Below are 17728 nucleotides of genomic sequence, written 5' to 3' on the forward strand. Positions count from 1 at the left end.
GGCTGAATTTCAGCATCTCCCCGAACCTTTCCCCTGGCTGAATTTCAGCATCTCCCCGAACCTCTCGGTGCGCTGTCCCTGCTGCCCCCGCCCGGCAGCGAGCGGAGAGGGGACAGGCAGATGAGGGCAGCCAGGGTTTACAGGCAGAGATGAAGGGACGGAAGGACTCCATGTTTATGGAGTATATTTGAAGACAAGATCTATTGCTAGGATGAAAGGATTTGGCGCCTTTAGGGTTTTTCTTTTTTTCCCGAGCTCTTCCCTTTCATTCATTCATTTCAGCCATTCATTTTAATAATACAACCCCCTTCAGAACTTGGGGTTACAATGCTTATTCCTGTCAGTAAAATGTATCTTTTACCATTGTTGATAGTTAACTTTGATATGCATCCACACTGTGGATTTGTTTCTTTATTTTTAAGTGATCTTTGTAGCTATTACACAAACTACCATGGGCTTAAAAGTAAAAGCATACTGGCATTATTCAATCTTAAATCTAATTCATAAAACATGCCTTACAACATGGACTGAATTTTCAGTCCAATAAACTATTTTTTCCCCCCCATCATACTACACCATTCTGCAGGACCAAGGTCTCACAGCTATAGGTAAGAGAAGCTGTAGATCAAGTGAAGAAAGGAAAAATAAAAGAAAAAAAGTTTACAGTGAAAGAAGGCTACTGACACAGCAAACAGGAACAAGTTTTCCATGAGAGGTCAAGGTTTTTAACAAAATCTCCCCGCTTCTTTTTGTTAATTTTTTTCATGCTGCATAATATCAAGGGGGTTAAATTAAAATTAAGCATTTAAATTTTTATCCTAAAAACTAAGAATTGTTTTGCATTGACAGGGAGCGAGGGGGGAGGATGATGTCCATTATCATATGGATAATTCAAGGAAGAAAAGCCCTTCCCGACCCAGGGAGGGGCGGCATTTCCCGGAGGGAGGCGCTGCCCAGCGCTGTGACCGAACCTGCCCGGCCCGGTGGAGGGGGGGAAAGGAAGGGGGGGGAAAGGAAGGGGGGGGAAAGGAAGGGGGGGAAAGAGCCACACCCGGCTGGAGCAGCGCTGCGGCAGCACCGGAGCCCCGCTGGAGCAGAGGGCAAACAGCTAGAAAGGATGGCAGAATAGAAGCCCTGAAAGTAGAAGTCGCATTCAAAAATCAGTATTTCTTTACTAGTGAGTTACACCTCCATCTGCACATCCATCCAATTCTCACCTTGTTCTACCTTAGTCTCTCTCTGGAGAAAGTGAGGAATTATACTGACCCACTGACTGTCTAGACGCCTGCATTTACTTATATAAAACAAATTAATCACTACTGAATGAATGATCCTGGTTCCTCCTCTTTCCTTCCATGCTTCAAGCATTGCAAGTTAAGAGCTCGTCCAGTCTTTCAGTGAGTGGGTGTATCTCCACATTGTTTAAAAAAGGACATTTTCTTTTATTTTTTTCTTTCCCCGCTGTTTCCTGCTTACTTCGAAGCCCAAATGGACTCCGTGATAGATCCGAGGGCCACCTGAACTCAGAGCATATGGGGAAAAGCACGGGCAGAAAAATGGAGGCAGGAGGAGTGAATCACTTCCTTCCAACAGCAGAGCTGGTAGTACTGCCCAGCAGGTTACATTTAGATAGGCATGTCCTTTGTATGAGATAGAAATTAATTAATTAGTTAATTAATTAGCTGTAATATTTTTATCTGATGAATGTCCTTAATAATTATTAAAATAACTGAATAACCTGTTTCCAGAGTTTTTCTTTGCTAGCATACTGACAAATCCTACATCTTTTGTGTAGTAATATTTTCTGTGCTCAAACCAACACCAGAAGAATAATTGTTGCTTTACAGGAAATTATCTTGATCACTGATACAATGATTAAAAACATTAACACCTATGAGACACTTCGTAAAGTTATTTCAAGATGCTTAAATAGACAACAGAAAGCGCACCTGTAGGTGTCACCAGATGTTCTCACTGAGGGCTCTGCCAAGAAAAGCTGTCATTAAATCACCGCAGTACAATGTGGGTCAGTTGCACCTCCACTATACTTAATTACAGCTTACCATTTACATTCAAAGATCTTGCAGTCCACATGTTCATAAAAAGTGCTGATGATCAATGGAAAATGGGATAAATGTGTCATCACAGGTTCAGATGAGTGTTAATTGCTAACCAGAAACACACGACAATTACCTTTGACTTGTAATTGTTCTCATGTGATGGTCGCTTATGAGATCCAATCACTCCATCAAAGTCCCTTTAATGGGAGCTTTGCCTCAAGCCATGATCTGTATCTTATGTAAATCATTACAATAACACTCAACGGCATCAATGTTAGCATATTTTAAAAACAATATATTTCAGGCATATTTTTCTGGTGTTTACCACCTTGATAGCCACTGATGCTTCTAGCTTTGTTGAGCTTCCTGTTTAGTTCTAACCTTGCAGGTCAAACCAAAATTTGCTGCTAATTAAGAAGCTGCTGCCTCCCCAAAATCAATCAATCACACACCACAATACCCGAAGTCTCTAAAGTTTAAATATCAACCAAAGGAAACATAACAGAAAGATCTTAGAGGGGGAAATAATCACACTAACAAGGCCAAAGCCCATTAAAAACAAAACAAAACACATCTTTATTTTCTAACATAATAGAACACCATACATCTATTTTTGTGCAGTCACATACCAGCACAGGAAAGTTTAGTCATTTTATCATTTACTTCTGTTTATAATAAAAGAGCCAGCGTCTAAAGCACCCAGCAGAGTAACTTTCACTCTATGTCTGTCCATGGTTTTCTGCATGAAAAAGGTAGGAAGGAAACCTCACAAGCTAAACCATAGTCTGAAAAACTGCTTTCCTTAGAGGTAAATAAAATACTATATTAGCTTCTTGTGTCTTTTGAAATTAGGGCTTTTCTCCTGAAATTGTGGAATCGATTATTCCAATATAGTCAGACAATAACACGATCCATGATCGCAGAATAAAAAACCAAAATACTCACAAACCAACAAGTTTCATTAACACTAAAATACAAATTTAAAACCTGCCATCATAGTGGCAGAATCTTCGTTGTTTCAAGACATTTGTTCATCATTCATATTAAAATAAGCACAATAATAATCAACAACTACAAACATTAATATAACAAAGGAATCATATTTTGCTAATCCTGGTTAGATGTTACCTGTAACACTAAAATTACAATGATTCACTTCAGAAACTGTCTACTGCTTACTCATTTTTCCACACCAACTTTACTTTCTCTAGGATTAATTTCAAAGTTTATTGGACCAGGAAACAGGCTAACTCAAAATTAATGGTCCATTATTTGGAATGGTCCATTTCAGACAAATCGCCCTGAACACTGAATCATTTCCCACTAATTTTTACCATAACTTTACGGAAATTCAGAGGTGGGGGGTGGTGGTGGGTTTGGATTGTTTTTTACTTAGATGAAAACCTGTAACTTTCAACTTGCATCTTAATTGCTTTTAAGACCTGCAAATTGCTGTGGGTGGAATCAGAAGCACATGAAGACAATGTCTCTGTTAGCTTTGTCAGAAGAAATTTTCTTTAAAACATAAGTGTCAGGTCGGCCAGGTCATTGCTTTACCTCCAAACGTATGTAGTCACCTACTACAAGTGTCATGTTTATTAAAAAAACAAACAAACAAAAAACCTGGTCAGGTAGATATTCAAGAGTTTGGGTTTTTTTTCTTTTTAGTACAAGAAGAACAAAGGACTTTATAAAAGTAGGTGAATGTATGTATGAAGAATATCCAAAGTCAGAGTGTAAAAATTTCTTCCGTGTGTCAGGCTTCAGCATAGTTCAAAAAAATAACATTGCACTTTATGGGAGAAAATAATAATCCTACCTGAGAAATATAGAAAACCTAAGTGGAGAGAGAGCTGCAAATGTAGCATTATCTTATTTATATCATCTCACCATAAATACATCACCCTTCATAAAAGGTGACATGAATTTCTTTGAAGTTTAAGAATTAGTACGTTGTCTCAAACATGTTCCTCTCCGCGTGGAAGCTGCTTCATTATCTCTGACTATATAAACTCAAGCAGCGGTGGCTGTTTACTGAAACAACCTGTAAATGTGTTAGCCTGTGTTTGCAGAGGATAAGGACTGTGCCATCCCAGGCCCACTTCAGACCGTAAAAGTGGCTCTTTTCTCACCCTTATCTGAATCATCCTTGAACAGACTGCCTCTGAACAGAGTTTACACTCCTCTTCTTTGATCTACCTCATAAGAACATCAGAACTGTTTACTTTGAAATGCACACATTTCTTTCTTGGGATGCAAGGAAAGGAGACAACGCTTTAAGACATGAACAGCAAATTCAAACAAACTAGTAATTTTCCTCAGTGTTTCCTATCCTGTCCAATATCCTGACACATAATTGCTCATTTCTTAATCATGTTCTTAAATAAATTCATAAGCATGAACTCAAATTATTCAAAACTTCCCAGCCTGTTTTCTGAAAATGACCTCACAGGTTGCTACACAAATACCGCTCTGAAATAGTTGAAATAGTTTCAACCACTCTCTCCCTGAAGACTTCTTAAAATCTCTGATACTACATAAACCGAAGTCAACGAGTGTACCTAAGACTTGAGAGGAAGAAGAGTCCTGACTGCAGCACTCTGCCTCATGGACAGCACCAAAAAATATTTAACCCTGTGCTTTCCAAATAACTCCAAGCTCAAACAACCTCTATCCACCCAGACTTAGTAAAGAGCACGGAGCTCCTCACAGGCATATTGATAAGATATGTATAAGTGTTTCTTCAAAATTTCTATCTGACGAGGACAACTTACTTGTTCCTACCTCACGTCCCTACTTCCTCTGCTGATAGAAAGGCAAGGGGATTCTTTCAAGCCTTGCATCAAACAGGCAAGAAGGGCTCAAAATTTGGGTATAAGACTCATAAAAGAGGCTTCTCCCTGTCCTTCTTTGCTATCAGTCCCTTCTGAACCCTCGTCCTTCATAGCAGGAGATAAAGATTGGAAATCCCGGGGGCCGAGGGGGCTCGGGCAGCGCGGAGAAGCCCAGGCCGTGATGCAATTCCCAGCACCTACGTGGTGAGACGGATCCGCGCTGAACTTGGCGCCAGGTCAGGCAGCCTTGAGTTCTGCAAACTACTGCGCTCGGAGATTAGGCGGATGTAACAATCACCTGAAAGGGGAGATTAAAGCGCCTCTCAATGAGGTCCTTTGTCCCAGGCCTCATTTGATGCTTTGGGACTTTTCAAACCCCGCCGGGGAAGGCGCTTTAAATGTTTGCCCCGGCGGCCGGGGCGGCTCCAGTGAGGGCCGGCAGGGCTGGGGACATGGAGAAGGGGCCCTTCTCGGTGGAGTGGCTGGCCCAGAGCAGCCTCGGCGGAGCCAGGGAGATGCCCGGTGAGTCCCGGCCGTGCCCTCTGGGTCCCCCCGCACAGCGGCGGGCGCGGCGCTTTCGGTCACCGCGGGCGGGGCGCGGCCACCACTGTGTCACCGCCCGCGGGGCCCGGGGCCCGCCGAGGGAAGGGTCCCCCGAAGGGTCCCCCCTTCAGACGTCCCCATGTGTCCCCGCAGAGCTGCCCCGGGAGCCGGAGCGCCGCAGCCCCGGGCACGAAGCGGTGGCGGCGGGGGCCGCGCCCGGGCGCTCCCGCACCAAGTTCTCGGCAGCGCAGCTGCAGGAGCTGGAGCGCAGCTTCCGCGAGCAGCGCTACATCGGAGCCGGGGAGAAACGGCGCTTGGCCGCCGTGCTGAACCTCTCCCAGAGCCAGGTGAGCTCGGCCTGGCCCTCTCCCGAGCGGGACACGGGCCCCGCGGGGATGGGAGGCACCTCTCTGTCACCGGGGGACGCGGCAGGGACAGGGACAGGGACAGCTCCGGCAGGTGCGGCGGGCCGGGCCGCCCGTCAGCCTCGGGCCGCTGGCAGCAAAGCGGGCTTGAGAGAACTGACAGCCCTGCCGGGCCCTCGCAGCCCCGAGCGCCCCAGGGACAAGGTGCAAATGGAAAATGGTGCATGCAAATTAAAAAAAACCTTAAACTTCAACGGGAATAAAAGTACTTCTGCAGTCTCCAGAACCTCACTTTTCAGGTTATAAAGAATTGTCTTTATTACAGTTATGTATCTGTTTGGCAGGTGTATTGCAGAATTTTTGTACAGAACTACCTCCACCCGGCCCTTTTAGCCCCCCTGAAGAAGTCTTGTGTTACAGCCCTGCTCCATTTCTGAGTACTGGCTTGCCATGCATCATGGAGTGTTCTCAGTTTCGTTCCCCATCACGCCAAGACAATTACTCTGCATTAAATACAGAGCAACGTTATTAGCCCTACTCTTTTACTGTCAATGCATTTTGTTACTTTGACAATAAGTCTACCTTCAGGGTGTATTGCTATGTTGAAAGGGGATAAAGGGTTTGGTTCTTGACTCTTTTTTCTTGTCCTCAGATAAAAACATGGTTTCAGAATCGTCGTATGAAGTTCAAACGCCAGACTCAAGATGCCAGGATCGAAGCTCTTTTCTCGGGCTTGTTTCTGCCCTATCATTACTCAGACACGGCTACATCCAGCTATCCTCATGGGGTGGATGTCAGTGTCTCTGCTACCGCTGCTGTTTCCCTTCACCCAGCTGTGCCAAACCCTACATTGTTACCTTCTGTTCCAGCTCAGTCTCTTCAGCCAGTTTTGCCAAGTCCAGCTTTACTATTGCCTCCCGGGCCAGGATTATCTTGTTACTCTTCTGTGCTTCCAGCAGTGACTCTAACCACTGAATTCATAAAAGACTGAGGTTCCAACAAGATCTTCCTTCCTGTTAAAAATGTCAACGATTATGTGTAATCCTAAAAAAAAGTACCAAACTTTTAAAGACTAACTATTTAACTTATTTTGTTATATTAAATATTCTTTGGATTATTTTCTTTAACATAAAAAAGTTTGATTAGAGGAAAAAATAATTTACCTATATTTGAGAAGTTATGCTGAGAGTGGAAGCGAAGGACATGAAACCTCTCTTTAGTCTGACAGTCTTTACAGTGTTGTGTGGAAATTTCTATATAAATTTTCCTATCTAAAAGTTTTCAGAAAATAACCTCTAATCATGTGAAGATCTCCACTAAAGAAGTACTGTTTACACTGAAATTTGTGTATTAACTTTATAGGCAATGGTGTCAAAAACTTTGTCCATTCTACCTGCGTGGGGGGTTTTAAGGAAGGATTTGTAAGCTACAGCCAAGCACATTTAAATCTAAATATTACCAAAGGTAAAAACGCTATAAACAAAACTGTGCAAGATGCCCAGTATTCTCTTTTGTGTATACTCTGCACCGTTCTTCAAGAGATCTCACCTGTTTTTTGATGGACATGTTGCATTTATGCACTAAAAGATAGATAAAGCTAAGGAATTAACTGGCAAGCATATATGTTCATGCCAATGTCCAGCATAGTTGCAATTTAAATCTCCTCATGAAAATTAATTTTTCACCAACTCATGTCTCATGGGACATTCAAAAGAAAATATTCTGCTTTTTACTTCCAAAAGTTGCAGCTGTAACTTGATAGCCTCCCTAATTTTTAAACTGCAGACTTAGTTTGGGCTTGATCTTGGGAACACTTAGGGCTGTTCCTAAGAGTCACAAAGCCAGTTTTATGGAAAGTGGGAAAGCCAAGCCTTTAGACAATGGAAAACCAGACCTTCCATCAGGATGAAGAAGCTGCACAAAGTGTGATTACATCTCCTTCCCCAATCCAGACCAATCTAATTTGCTTGCTAGGTGATGGTTAGGCTACTCTGCAGTTGTAAAGAGAGTAAAAATTCACACAAAACAAAATAAAAAACCACCACCTTCACCAAGAAAAAAACCCCAAGCCCTCCCTTCCTCTGCTCACAAGGCAAAAAAGGGGGCCTGCTACAGATTTGTGCCATGGGTTTTGTTCCCTTTCCCCTCTTCTCCCTCCATGTCCGGGTACCCTTCCCCCAGCTCCCCTCTCCGTCCCGTTTGGGAGGAGGGGAAGTTGGGCCACACCCGCAGGAATTTCCCGCAGCACACCCCTTCTCTGTGCTCCACCAGAGCAGCATTGATCCGTGACACTGCCAGGCAGCTGCAGCCACATCCTGTGCATTTCTAGGTCACTTTGAGCACACTCTAAAGAAAATTCCCTTTACACCTTCCTAGTATTTTTTTATAAGTGAGGAGCCCTTAGGCTATTACATCGAAGCTCTTGATGACTCACTGAGTTAGAGGGTGGAGGGTGGAAATTTAGACTACAATGCAATAATCAGATAATGTATTTAGAAGGCCTTACAGGTGAATTAACGAAATTTCATTAAAATCTAGACTAAGAAATAAGCATTAACTAAGCGCTTTTAGGAGTGAACATCAATCCCAGGAGGAACTAAAAGAAACTAACACAGTTCAGGACTACTAAAACAAAACTTTACATGTTTAAAGGGAATAGATCAAAGTATGCAATTGTAATTGTTTTCTAATGGCGAAAGAAAAGCCAAATTTTCAGATTACAGTACCAGAAACAATTATGCCCAATTTTTTTTTGCATAGCATTTGTTTTGGTAATTGTAAAATTTTCAACTTCCATAATGAAGGCCTGATCCGTTAATTCCTGTTTAAACACATGCTGACTTAATAAATATTATCCCTACAGCTTTCACATGGAAGATGGGATTTATTGATTTATATCCAGAAGAGAAACTCACTGACAGCTTATCTTTCCTCTGGAGGATGTACTTAGCTCAAAGCACAGCACAGGGCAAATGAATGCAGTCACCTCTGTCCAGGCTACCAAACGCTCAACAACACAGACCATCTCGGTGGGAGAGTAGCAAAGTCAGACAAAATGTATCTGCCCATTGAATACACTACAGGGGGACAAGTGACCACAGAAGTTTGCAGTGCATAAGTGCAGCCTTTTATAGAGTTGACACATATAACTCTGTTGATATTTTATATATATATATAGGTACACACATTTATGAAAAACGGGGGGGAGGCAGTGAAAACCATTAACATAACACATTTTAAGACTAGATTTATTAATATTTTAATATTAATTATCAAATATAAAATTATTAATGGCCACATTTAACTTAAAATAATAAAGATATTCTTCCAAATCGGGCAACAGATTCTGAGCATGAAATACATTAGAGCATAAAACACTGTTTTTTTCACTATAATGCATATACAGGGTGGTATTGCCTGTCCATTTTGTTCTGCATAACTGGATGGAAAGAAGGATGAGGAAGAAGGTGTTGATGGTAGTAGGGCAGTTCATTTGCCATAAAGTGGTAGGTGCTTTGTGGTGCGTCATATCTGGGAAAGGAGAAGCTGAACTGCACAGCAGGCATCGGGGTAAAAGGCAGGAGTCTCTGGTGCTGGGCAGCAAAGGGGTAGTGGAGACCATCCTGAAACAGAGCTGGTGAGGTCCCCGGGTAGCTGAGGACTGGAACAGGGGACACGAGGCTGTGCTGGTGGTCCTGTATCTGTCTCTTCAGTTTCATCCTCCGGTTCTGAAACCAGGTCTTAATCTAAACAACAAAAAGAAGAAGCGGGGAATGAAGGAGACAAATCAGAGACTTTGCCTAAAGATAAAGCGCAAACTGCGAACAACCGTGTCTCGGCTGCTTTGGCCATTTCGCTTCAGATAGAACTGGCACGGCTGGACCGGTGCTTTTGCCCTACTTAGCATTAGGCAGAGGACTTGAGGGATGTAGAGGGAATAGTAGGTGGGTTCGGCGATTTTAGAATAATCAGAGTCTTTAAGACCAGATATGACCTCTGTAAGGTCTACACGCAGATCACCCTATATGCAGGATAGTTTACCTCACTAAGAAATAAAAAAACCTTGGTAGCTTCCCGATAGAAAGTGCCGCAAATTTCCCTGAGTGGTAACTCATTAATCCCCGAGGGATCCCACATCCCCTACAAAACTAAAGAGTGCTACGTCTGTTCACCGCAGGAAGACAGGCGCGGAACCTCCGACCCTGGCTGCTCCTGCCAAACGGGGCCGGGAAGGATCCGCTTTCTGCGGGACTAACCTGGATCTCCGAGAGCTGCAAGGCAGCCGCCAGCTTCCTCCGCTCCGTGGCGCCCAGGTACTTGTGGCGCTGGAAGGTTTTCTCCAGGCGGCAGACCTGCTCCGAGGTGAAGGCGGTGCGCGCCCGCCGCTGCCGCCCGCGGCCCCCGCCGCGCTCCCCTCCTGCGCTCTCGCTCTCGTAGCCCGAGGACTCGTCTGCGCTGAGCCAGCCGCCGTCGGGGGCTGCAGGGGAGGAGGAGGAGGAGGAGCGGCGGTGAGACCCCTGCCCGGCCGGGGCAGTGCCTCCGCCGCCCCTCAGCCCTGCCAGGCCGGTGCAGAGGCGGAAGCCTGAGTACCGGAGTGCGCCCAGCCCGCTCCCGTCTTCTCTCTGCCTGTTCCCTCCTCACCCACCTGGCTCCGACGGGCAGGGGTCGGTGATGTCCCGGGGATCGGCTCCGCTCCGCTCCTCCGCGCAGGGCTCGCTGTCGGCGGGCCGGCCCGCCCCGGGGCTGCCCCGTCGGGGCTTGGCTCTGACCAGGAGCGTGGGACTGCCCAGAGAGGTGGGGGCGCGGGGAGGGGGCGCACAGCAGATGTGGGGCCTGGCCCCGTGGGGCTTGGTCTCTGCCGAAGGGATCTCGGTCCGATTCATGGTGGAGAGGGGCTGGGGGACCCTCGGCCGCGGCCGCTCTTATATGGACGCTCCGTCCCGGGAGGGGTCGTTTGTAAGTGCGAACGCACATCAAAGTGGGAATCGAGCAGAGATAACAGCTACCAGCGAGGAGGAGAGTTCACACGTCTGGCAAATGTCTACAGCCCTTGGCTCCAGCGCGTCTGCGGGGCCGGGGAGACCCCCTTGAAGTGCAAAGCTGCCCCTCTCCCCTGGAGGGCAGGGCACGGGCAGCCCCAGCCCCGCAAACGGGGGTCTAAAGACACCGCGGCTCCCGGTGTTCAGTCGCGGGGTCCCACACTGCACAGATGTCCGACACCCACACACACCCACGGGGCCGGGATGAGGGTTAAGGAACCTCAGGTAGAGCCTGCCAGCCCCGCCGTCTTTTTCCCTCCCTGGGAAAAGCCATGGGGAGCCAATGTCAAGAAGTCCCTATCCACGAGGCTCGGCCCGCACTCCCCGGGCCAGAGCCGGGCTGGGGTGAGCAGAGCCTCAGGCCGTCTCAGCTTGAACTTGGCGCCATCTGTCTAGCCAGAAAACCCATCTCCCCAATCGTTTAGTGATCAAAGCACTGAGTGAGCAGCGCAGCTCGCACCTCATCAGCTTCATACTACCCCAACCCATATGCCTCTTCCCGAGAAGGACGATCGGTGCCCTTGTAATGCACGGAGGATACCAAGACATCTCCCATCACAGCTTGGCTGGGGGAAAGGGGCATCTCGGTAGCTCAGCCCGTCTCCAGGTTCTTCTTTTGTTCAACTTCACCGGGCTTTTGGTCATGCCAGTAAAAAATACGACACCGACCACGAGCACACCGGCAGTAGCGATACTTGAATAACTCACATTCTAACCCTCTCTTAAAGGAGAATGGAAGAGAGCGCCAATCCCTCAAACTGGATAAATGCACTGATAGGACCTCAGTTTCAATGACGATTCCAAAATCCTCAGTTACTGCTCGCATGCATCACTGGAAGGAGTGGACACCATAAAGCTGAGTCTAACAGGGCCTGTTTCTTTCTAAAATAAAGCAGTAATCTAGGTTCCCACACACATGGGCAGTGTGAGGGTTTTGTTGTTTTTTTTCTCTTAAAAGAGAAAACCTAAACCCTAAACCCTAACCCCAACTAAACCACCGCACCAGTTTATTACAAAAATCATTTGGAAAAACCCCCTCATTTCGTGCTATTCTTTTCTCATTGTCTCAGGTGTTCTCGTAACTCCGTGGCCTCGGGAACGGATAGAGAGTTATCGGCCCCTCCCGATCCCACAAAGTCGGCTTATTCCCACACTGGCCCCGGGGGAGGGATAAAGCACAGGCACCTGAGCAAGGCAAACACCTTACCCAGCCCACAGAGCCCAAGAGCTGGATGCCTCCTGAATCTTTGCTTGCAACACCATCCCCTCAGGGCAGGGATGGGAAAGGCTCTTGTTGCCTCGGCACAGCCCAGACAGAGAAATGGCCCTGCTCTTTGAGGGGTACCAGGCACAGCCACTGAAGGAGTTTCACTTACTGCTGCCGCAAGACTGTGATTTCGGCTGATATGCACGAGCCAATGCAAATGTTCAGCTGAATACAGCTGGATCCCACCCTGGATCAGAACCGCATACCTGTGAGTGCCACTGACCCAACCAAAACAATTGTAACACGAATACTTAAATCCTAGACACGTTTCAGTCAAGCAGGGATGGGTCGCTCACTGCTCCCCAAATAAACTAAGAGTCTGCATGTTAATTTTAATAACTTCAGGATTTAATAACTGTTCCTGAGCTATCCCACTTGTGTTCGGTCCCTCTTTTTCTGAAGCAAACTCATCAGGTGTGGAACTGCACGTGTTACCTCTGATCTTATTTCAGAACAGCAATTTCTGAATAAACCCATGTGTGGACAAATCCAAGCAGAAAAACTCATGTTCTGCCACGTAGAAACTCATTCACAGCAAGTTGTCCTCAGTAAAGCAGTGAGTGCTGTCTGCAGAGCCTAACTACCTTCCCAAAAAGAACTTTAGAGACAATACACGAAAACTACTGATATTCAGGAGCTCCTAAACTGAGCATATCCCTACCCAGTAAGCAGCGTGTGCACTGCTGGAAGCAGGGCAGCCTCCTCCACCGTTTCTCCAGAAGAAACCTGTGCCAAGGCAGGCAGCCTTGGGTCCCCCGTGCCCTGCAGGCCCCACATCCAGGCACACAGAAACACCCAGGGACTACCCCTAGGAGAGACACTTCACCCCCAGCTGCCAAAATTGAACCAGACACGAGATGACCACTCAGTGCTGTGCCAAAAGAGACCAACGTTGGCATTGATACATTATGTGTCTTATAGAAGGGCACTATTATTAACCCTGAAGAGCTGCTGCCATTTTCTCCTTCTCCTTTGGCTGGGAATGCAGGGAAGTAGCTGGCCTGTCACACTATTTGATGAAAGTCAATGAAAACTGATTTCTTGTTTTATTAGACTCCAATCTGAATTACCTATTTAGCGAGATATTTAAACCCAACACTAGCACCACCACCCCCTCCCCCCTTCAGATGAAAGTAGCTGCATCTGTGGACCACAAAACCCTGGAACAGATGGGAAAAGTGTGGAAGGTGTTATGTGGCTATTGTAGTTCCCATTAGAAAGAGGTGGCAGCTTGAGAAACTTGAAAACTTTAACGACCCTGGGTGGGCAGAGGTGCTGCATCTGCAGTTAAATCTTCTCACCTTGCAGTAAGATGGGGCTCATATGAGACACAACTTTACTTCAATTCAATTCTTTTCATCACATGAAATTTTTACAGCATTCAATTGATGTGATAGATAAACATGATGAAAAAGAAATCTAAATTCTCAGGGAAAATGATGTATTTTTCTATAGAATTCACTACACTCAGAATCACAGTATGTTGTATTATATTGAAAAATGGATGGATTTTTCCTACATGTGTTATATTAAGAACATAGTGGAACCATTTCTCCAAATCACATTTCAAAATATTTATTGTTCTGCCTTTGTATGTAAGCCTTACAGCCATAAGAAACATACTTGCTGCTTCAAGAAATGTACTGAAAACTTAGGCACTCTTGTAGCTCGGTGTGACACCCTGAATGTCAGTGCAGTGATTCATGGCAGGATGTGATAATTACAGATACGGCGGCTGTCAGGACCGAGTGCTCTTCTCATGTGAGCTCTATAAGACTTCTAAGGACAAATGGTAGATTTCTCTCACTGGTATGCCTGGGAATATTTCATCTGGGGTTTTGTGCATACATGGAATATAAACCCATGGGAACAGGCAGGACTGCAGCAGCTCTACAGCATGAAGGTGTTGCCTAAGGAAGGTCCAGCCCATCCTTCAGGCTGCAGCATCTGCACAAGGCACTGGATACTCGTCCTTTGCCAGATGCTGAAGTACTTTTGTTGCCCAAGAATGCTGTTGGTGTGCCAAGGCTTTCAGCAGACCATCACATTGATTTTGCATGAAAACATAAGAAAAAAGGGGCATATTTTGCCAACAGAAAAATAGTCCTTCCGAAGGGGAGTAATTGCTAGCATAGTTGGGCAAATCTTCATGTTGCAAACTTTCTATCTGCTAGCCATGTCTGTAAGTAGACCACGGAAACAAACAAACAAACAAAACCCCCAACACAATATACAGACCAAACTAACAGAGCATTTATCATAGATTAGTAGCTGATGTAATAGGCCACGTCTCAGATAGTGGCTCCATCATAGGCAGATCCCAATTATATTTGTGAAAGGTGCAGATTTTCCAGTATCTTCTTGACTGGAGAAGTGGAGATGATAGGGGGTGCAATAAAAACAACTGCAACGCCATCCTCTCCACCATGAGTAAGTGAAAAACCCAACAAACCCAAAGCAAAAAGACCTCAATATTCGAACCCCACAAAAAACAAGTTTAGCAGCACAAATGAGCAGGAGAGAGCCTGGAGAAGTGTACCAACCCTTCAGGGTAAGTAAATGAATTGTAAGGAACGGGGTTTTAACACTGCTGAAAGTGCAGCAAGAGGAGTTTGCAGTGTTTCAGAAGGCGCCCCAGGAATCCCAGGAGCCGCAGGGCCGGGCTGGGCTCCTGGCCACTGGGAGAGCTGATGGCTGTTTGTACCCTCCGCTGCTCCCCTTTGGAAATGCTAACTTGGTTATTCAGCGTCTCCTTTGATGTCCTGATAGGTGCTATTAGATAGTCAATTAGGCATCAACGAGATCGATTGTTTGGGAATAGATGCTTTTCTGTTTGAAGTATCCGTGAACACTAACAGTGCCATCACCCCGCCGCTCCTTTGCCCACGGGAACAATGCGGGCTGACACACAATAAATGACAAATGCCACTGACTCAGCCGGCAGCGCTGCACCCCTTTCCCTCCCGACTCACACGCTGCAAGCCCAGACATTCCCATTCAGCGACTGTGGAAGCAAACACGCATTTTGCATTAAAAATGATCTATCGGGGAAATATTTTTGTGTGCTTTGCAGAACTAATGGACAAAGCACCTAGATAAGTTAAGTACTAGTTAGCTCGAGAGAAACTAGTACTTGAATTCTATGCACGCCATGGTCACACTGCCTGAGGACTTGTGATACCTCCACAGCTGTTCAGAACTGCCCAGGCAGAAAAACTAAGAGCTGAAATAAGAATTAAAGCACTTAGCCTACCTGAATACAGAAGAGACACTGGGATTAGCTCCCTACTAGGTACTATTAGAGGATAACACTGGGTCGAAGCCTAGGAGTTTTAAGACACAAATATAAAGGAAGAGTAGTAAAATTTACACAGAGAACATGTCGAGACCAAGACGTGTGTCCTCTTTGTTCCCCCACTCCACTTCGGTGGGATTTATCAAGTTAATTGTCATCTAATTGAGTATCAAAGAAAGAGATAATGGACAGCAATTAGATGTAATGGCCTAACAGTGCGAGATCTCTCTCGATTAGCACACAACGCCGAATAACTTCACCCAGTTTGTAAAGAGGTCCCTGGAGTGGCTCCACCATGTCTGGGAGCTGCAGGGGGTGATACACCTCCACCCTATGCCCAGTCCCCTGATGGCTGCCCTGGCCAAATTGGGACGGGCGGTTCGGAGCGCTGTTGCTGGCGGCTCCCCCGCCCCGCGGTGTTAATTCAATCAGCTTTCTCCCCCTCCGCGCACGCACTGCGGGGGAGAAGGGCTTTGAAGTCAGCGCTCTGGCAATTTTCCCCTCCCGTCCCCTTTTCCTCCCCGGGGAGCCCAGTTTCCAGATTATACAGCCTCTTCCTCGAGAGCCGCAGGGCCGGGGAGTTCCAACAGTTTCACCCCACGAGCATTAAACTACTCCTCCCCAGCTAATCGACTCGGCTTTTTCCCCCCCCTTTTCCTCCTTCCCATTTGTAGCTGACTGCCCACAGCGCTTTGTGCTGCCGGGGAGCGTTCCGGGGCTGGGTTATTGTGGTGCCATTGAAGACACAAAGGCGGGGGGGGCTCTGCCCGGGATGGGCTGCGGTGGCTGCCGGAGCCGGACCGCTCCGATCTCCTGCGAGGGGCTGATACAGTCCAGGGCCTGCACTGACACTAGTGCCCCTTTACTGCTGCCAGGGCTAAAAGTGAAGGAGAAATTCAAACGAGCCGGAATAAAGCATGAAGTCCGAGTTTCTTTCTCTCGGATCAAAGGAAAAACGAGCATTCACATTTTAATGCCAGAGCTGGACAGCTTTAGCAAGAATGAAATGACTTCACATAAAGCTCTCTAGACAACTAGAAAGTAGGAATTACCTTCTCGAGAAAGCCGATTTTTGCAGATAGGATAGAAATTACTTAGACATTCGGAGGAACATGGTATCATCAGGGACTCAGCCAAGCGAGCATCACCTCTCGTGTTCATTTGCGCAATTACGGGGAAATAGAACAATATTTGCATGCTAGCCCTGCCAAAACACTGGCGAGGTATTTCATGCGCTTGCTGAGTATACCTGTGGCCAAGGAATCATTATGTTAAGTCACCATTAGCGACCTTTCGAACAGAGATCGGTCTCTGCCTCGCCGGCCGTTGTGTGTGTTCCTAGGCCCAGAGCAGGGATGTCCCGCTACTCCCGCTACCCAGCGCTCACCCCTGGCACGGGACCCCAGCCTCAGCCAGAGCCCGGGGAGCCGCACACACCCACCCGGCTCGCTGAGCCCCCATCCCGAGACCGCCCCGCAGCCCCCGTGTCCCGGCGTGGTCCTCACAAGCCCCGCGGGCTTAAATGACAGCAAGGACGGCACCGCCGAGTGTTGTCCCTTGTCTCTGCTGGCTCTAAGCCTGTGCTCGGAGGGGAAGCTGCTGCCCCGCTCCGGGCACGGCTGGGTGCGGTGGAGCCGAGCTGCGGGCAGGGCAGCCGGGGGCCGGCTCCGCGCCGCTCGCCCTTCGGACGGGACAGCTCAGCCCAGCCCAGCCCAGCGGCTGCAGCCCCGAGTTCCGAGGGGCCGGGAGGGCAGACCCAGGGGACGTGAGCTTATTCAGAGCCGCCTCGGATCACTTCTCACCGGGGACATAGGGACCCGATAAGGTGTGCTCCTGCTTCTCCCCTTTACCACTGGTGTGAGGGGACGATGACACCCTCATACCCTGCACAAACTCCGTCCCCGCAGTTCCCCTCCAAAGGAAACAGCTCCCCTCCGCAGCCGGGAGCATATTGTTCTCCCTCTCTCCTCCTGAGCCTTCCCACCTGTCTCACTTTCCCCGGGCCTAGCTGCGGTGCCCACTTCCCTTTCACCCTCCCCATTTGCTCCGGGGGTGGGACGATCCCGGAACGCTGTGGGGAGTGCCGGTGTCCTCAGGGTGCTCACCCCCGCTCCCCATACCGCCGCTCCGGCTTCTGAGAGCAAGAAAAGTTATTACCATTATGCCTTTTGTACGGGCTGGACAGAGCATTTGGAGGAGTGGTGAGGCTCTCCTCTATGGCCATACAAGATTATAAAGGGAACACCTAACCCTTCAACCCTTCTTCAACCATTATTCCATTGAAAACAGAATAGCCACATGGAGCCTAATGCTTAATACTTTTTT

General features: G+C 47.3%; 2 protein-coding genes across 2 annotated transcripts; one reads left to right on the top strand and one right to left on the bottom strand.

Annotated features, from left to right (window-relative positions):
* Positions 1–5130: 5130 nt before the first annotated feature.
* On the top strand, positions 5131–8658 carry LOC107206615 (homeobox protein vex1-like). The gene is made up of 2 exons (XM_033515713.1): positions 5131–5784; positions 6455–8658. The coding sequence occupies exons 1-2, from the start codon at positions 5293–5295 to the stop codon at positions 6791–6793; spliced, it is 831 nt and encodes a 276-aa protein (XP_033371604.1). The 5' UTR covers positions 5131–5292; the 3' UTR covers positions 6794–8658.
* On the bottom strand, positions 8567–15005 carry LOC107206616 (homeobox protein vent1-like). Its single transcript, XM_015632515.2, has 3 exons — positions 10448–15005; positions 10059–10279; positions 8567–9548 (listed from the first exon to the last, which is right to left on the bottom strand). Exons 1-3 carry the CDS (start codon positions 10683–10685, stop codon positions 9192–9194), a joined length of 816 nt encoding a protein of 271 aa, XP_015488001.1. The 5' UTR covers positions 10686–15005; the 3' UTR covers positions 8567–9191.
* Between the last annotated feature and the right edge of the window lie 2723 nt (positions 15006–17728).

The sequence above is a fragment of the Parus major genome, chromosome 6, assembly GCF_001522545.3.
Source record: "Parus major isolate Abel chromosome 6, Parus_major1.1, whole genome shotgun sequence".
Lineage (NCBI taxonomy): Eukaryota > Metazoa > Chordata > Aves > Passeriformes > Paridae > Parus > Parus major.

Coding starts and splice junctions, on each gene's coding strand:
- LOC107206615 (XM_033515713.1), top strand. CDS start 5,293: ATGTTTGCCCCGGCGGCCGGGGCGGCTCCAGTGAGGGCCGGCAGGGCT. Junction 5,785..6,454: donor TGAACCTCTCCCAGAGCCAG/GTGAGCTCGGCC, acceptor TCTTGTCCTCAG/ATAAAAACATGGTTTCAGAA.
- LOC107206616 (XM_015632515.2), bottom strand. CDS start 10,685: ATGAATCGGACCGAGATCCCTTCGGCAGAGACCAAGCCCCACGGGGCC. Junction 10,280..10,447: donor CCCCTGCCCGTCGGAGCCAG/GTGGGTGAGGAG, acceptor CCTCCCCTGCAG/CCCCCGACGGCGGCTGGCTC. Junction 9,549..10,058: donor TGCAGCTCTCGGAGATCCAG/GTTAGTCCCGCA, acceptor TTTGTTGTTTAG/ATTAAGACCTGGTTTCAGAA.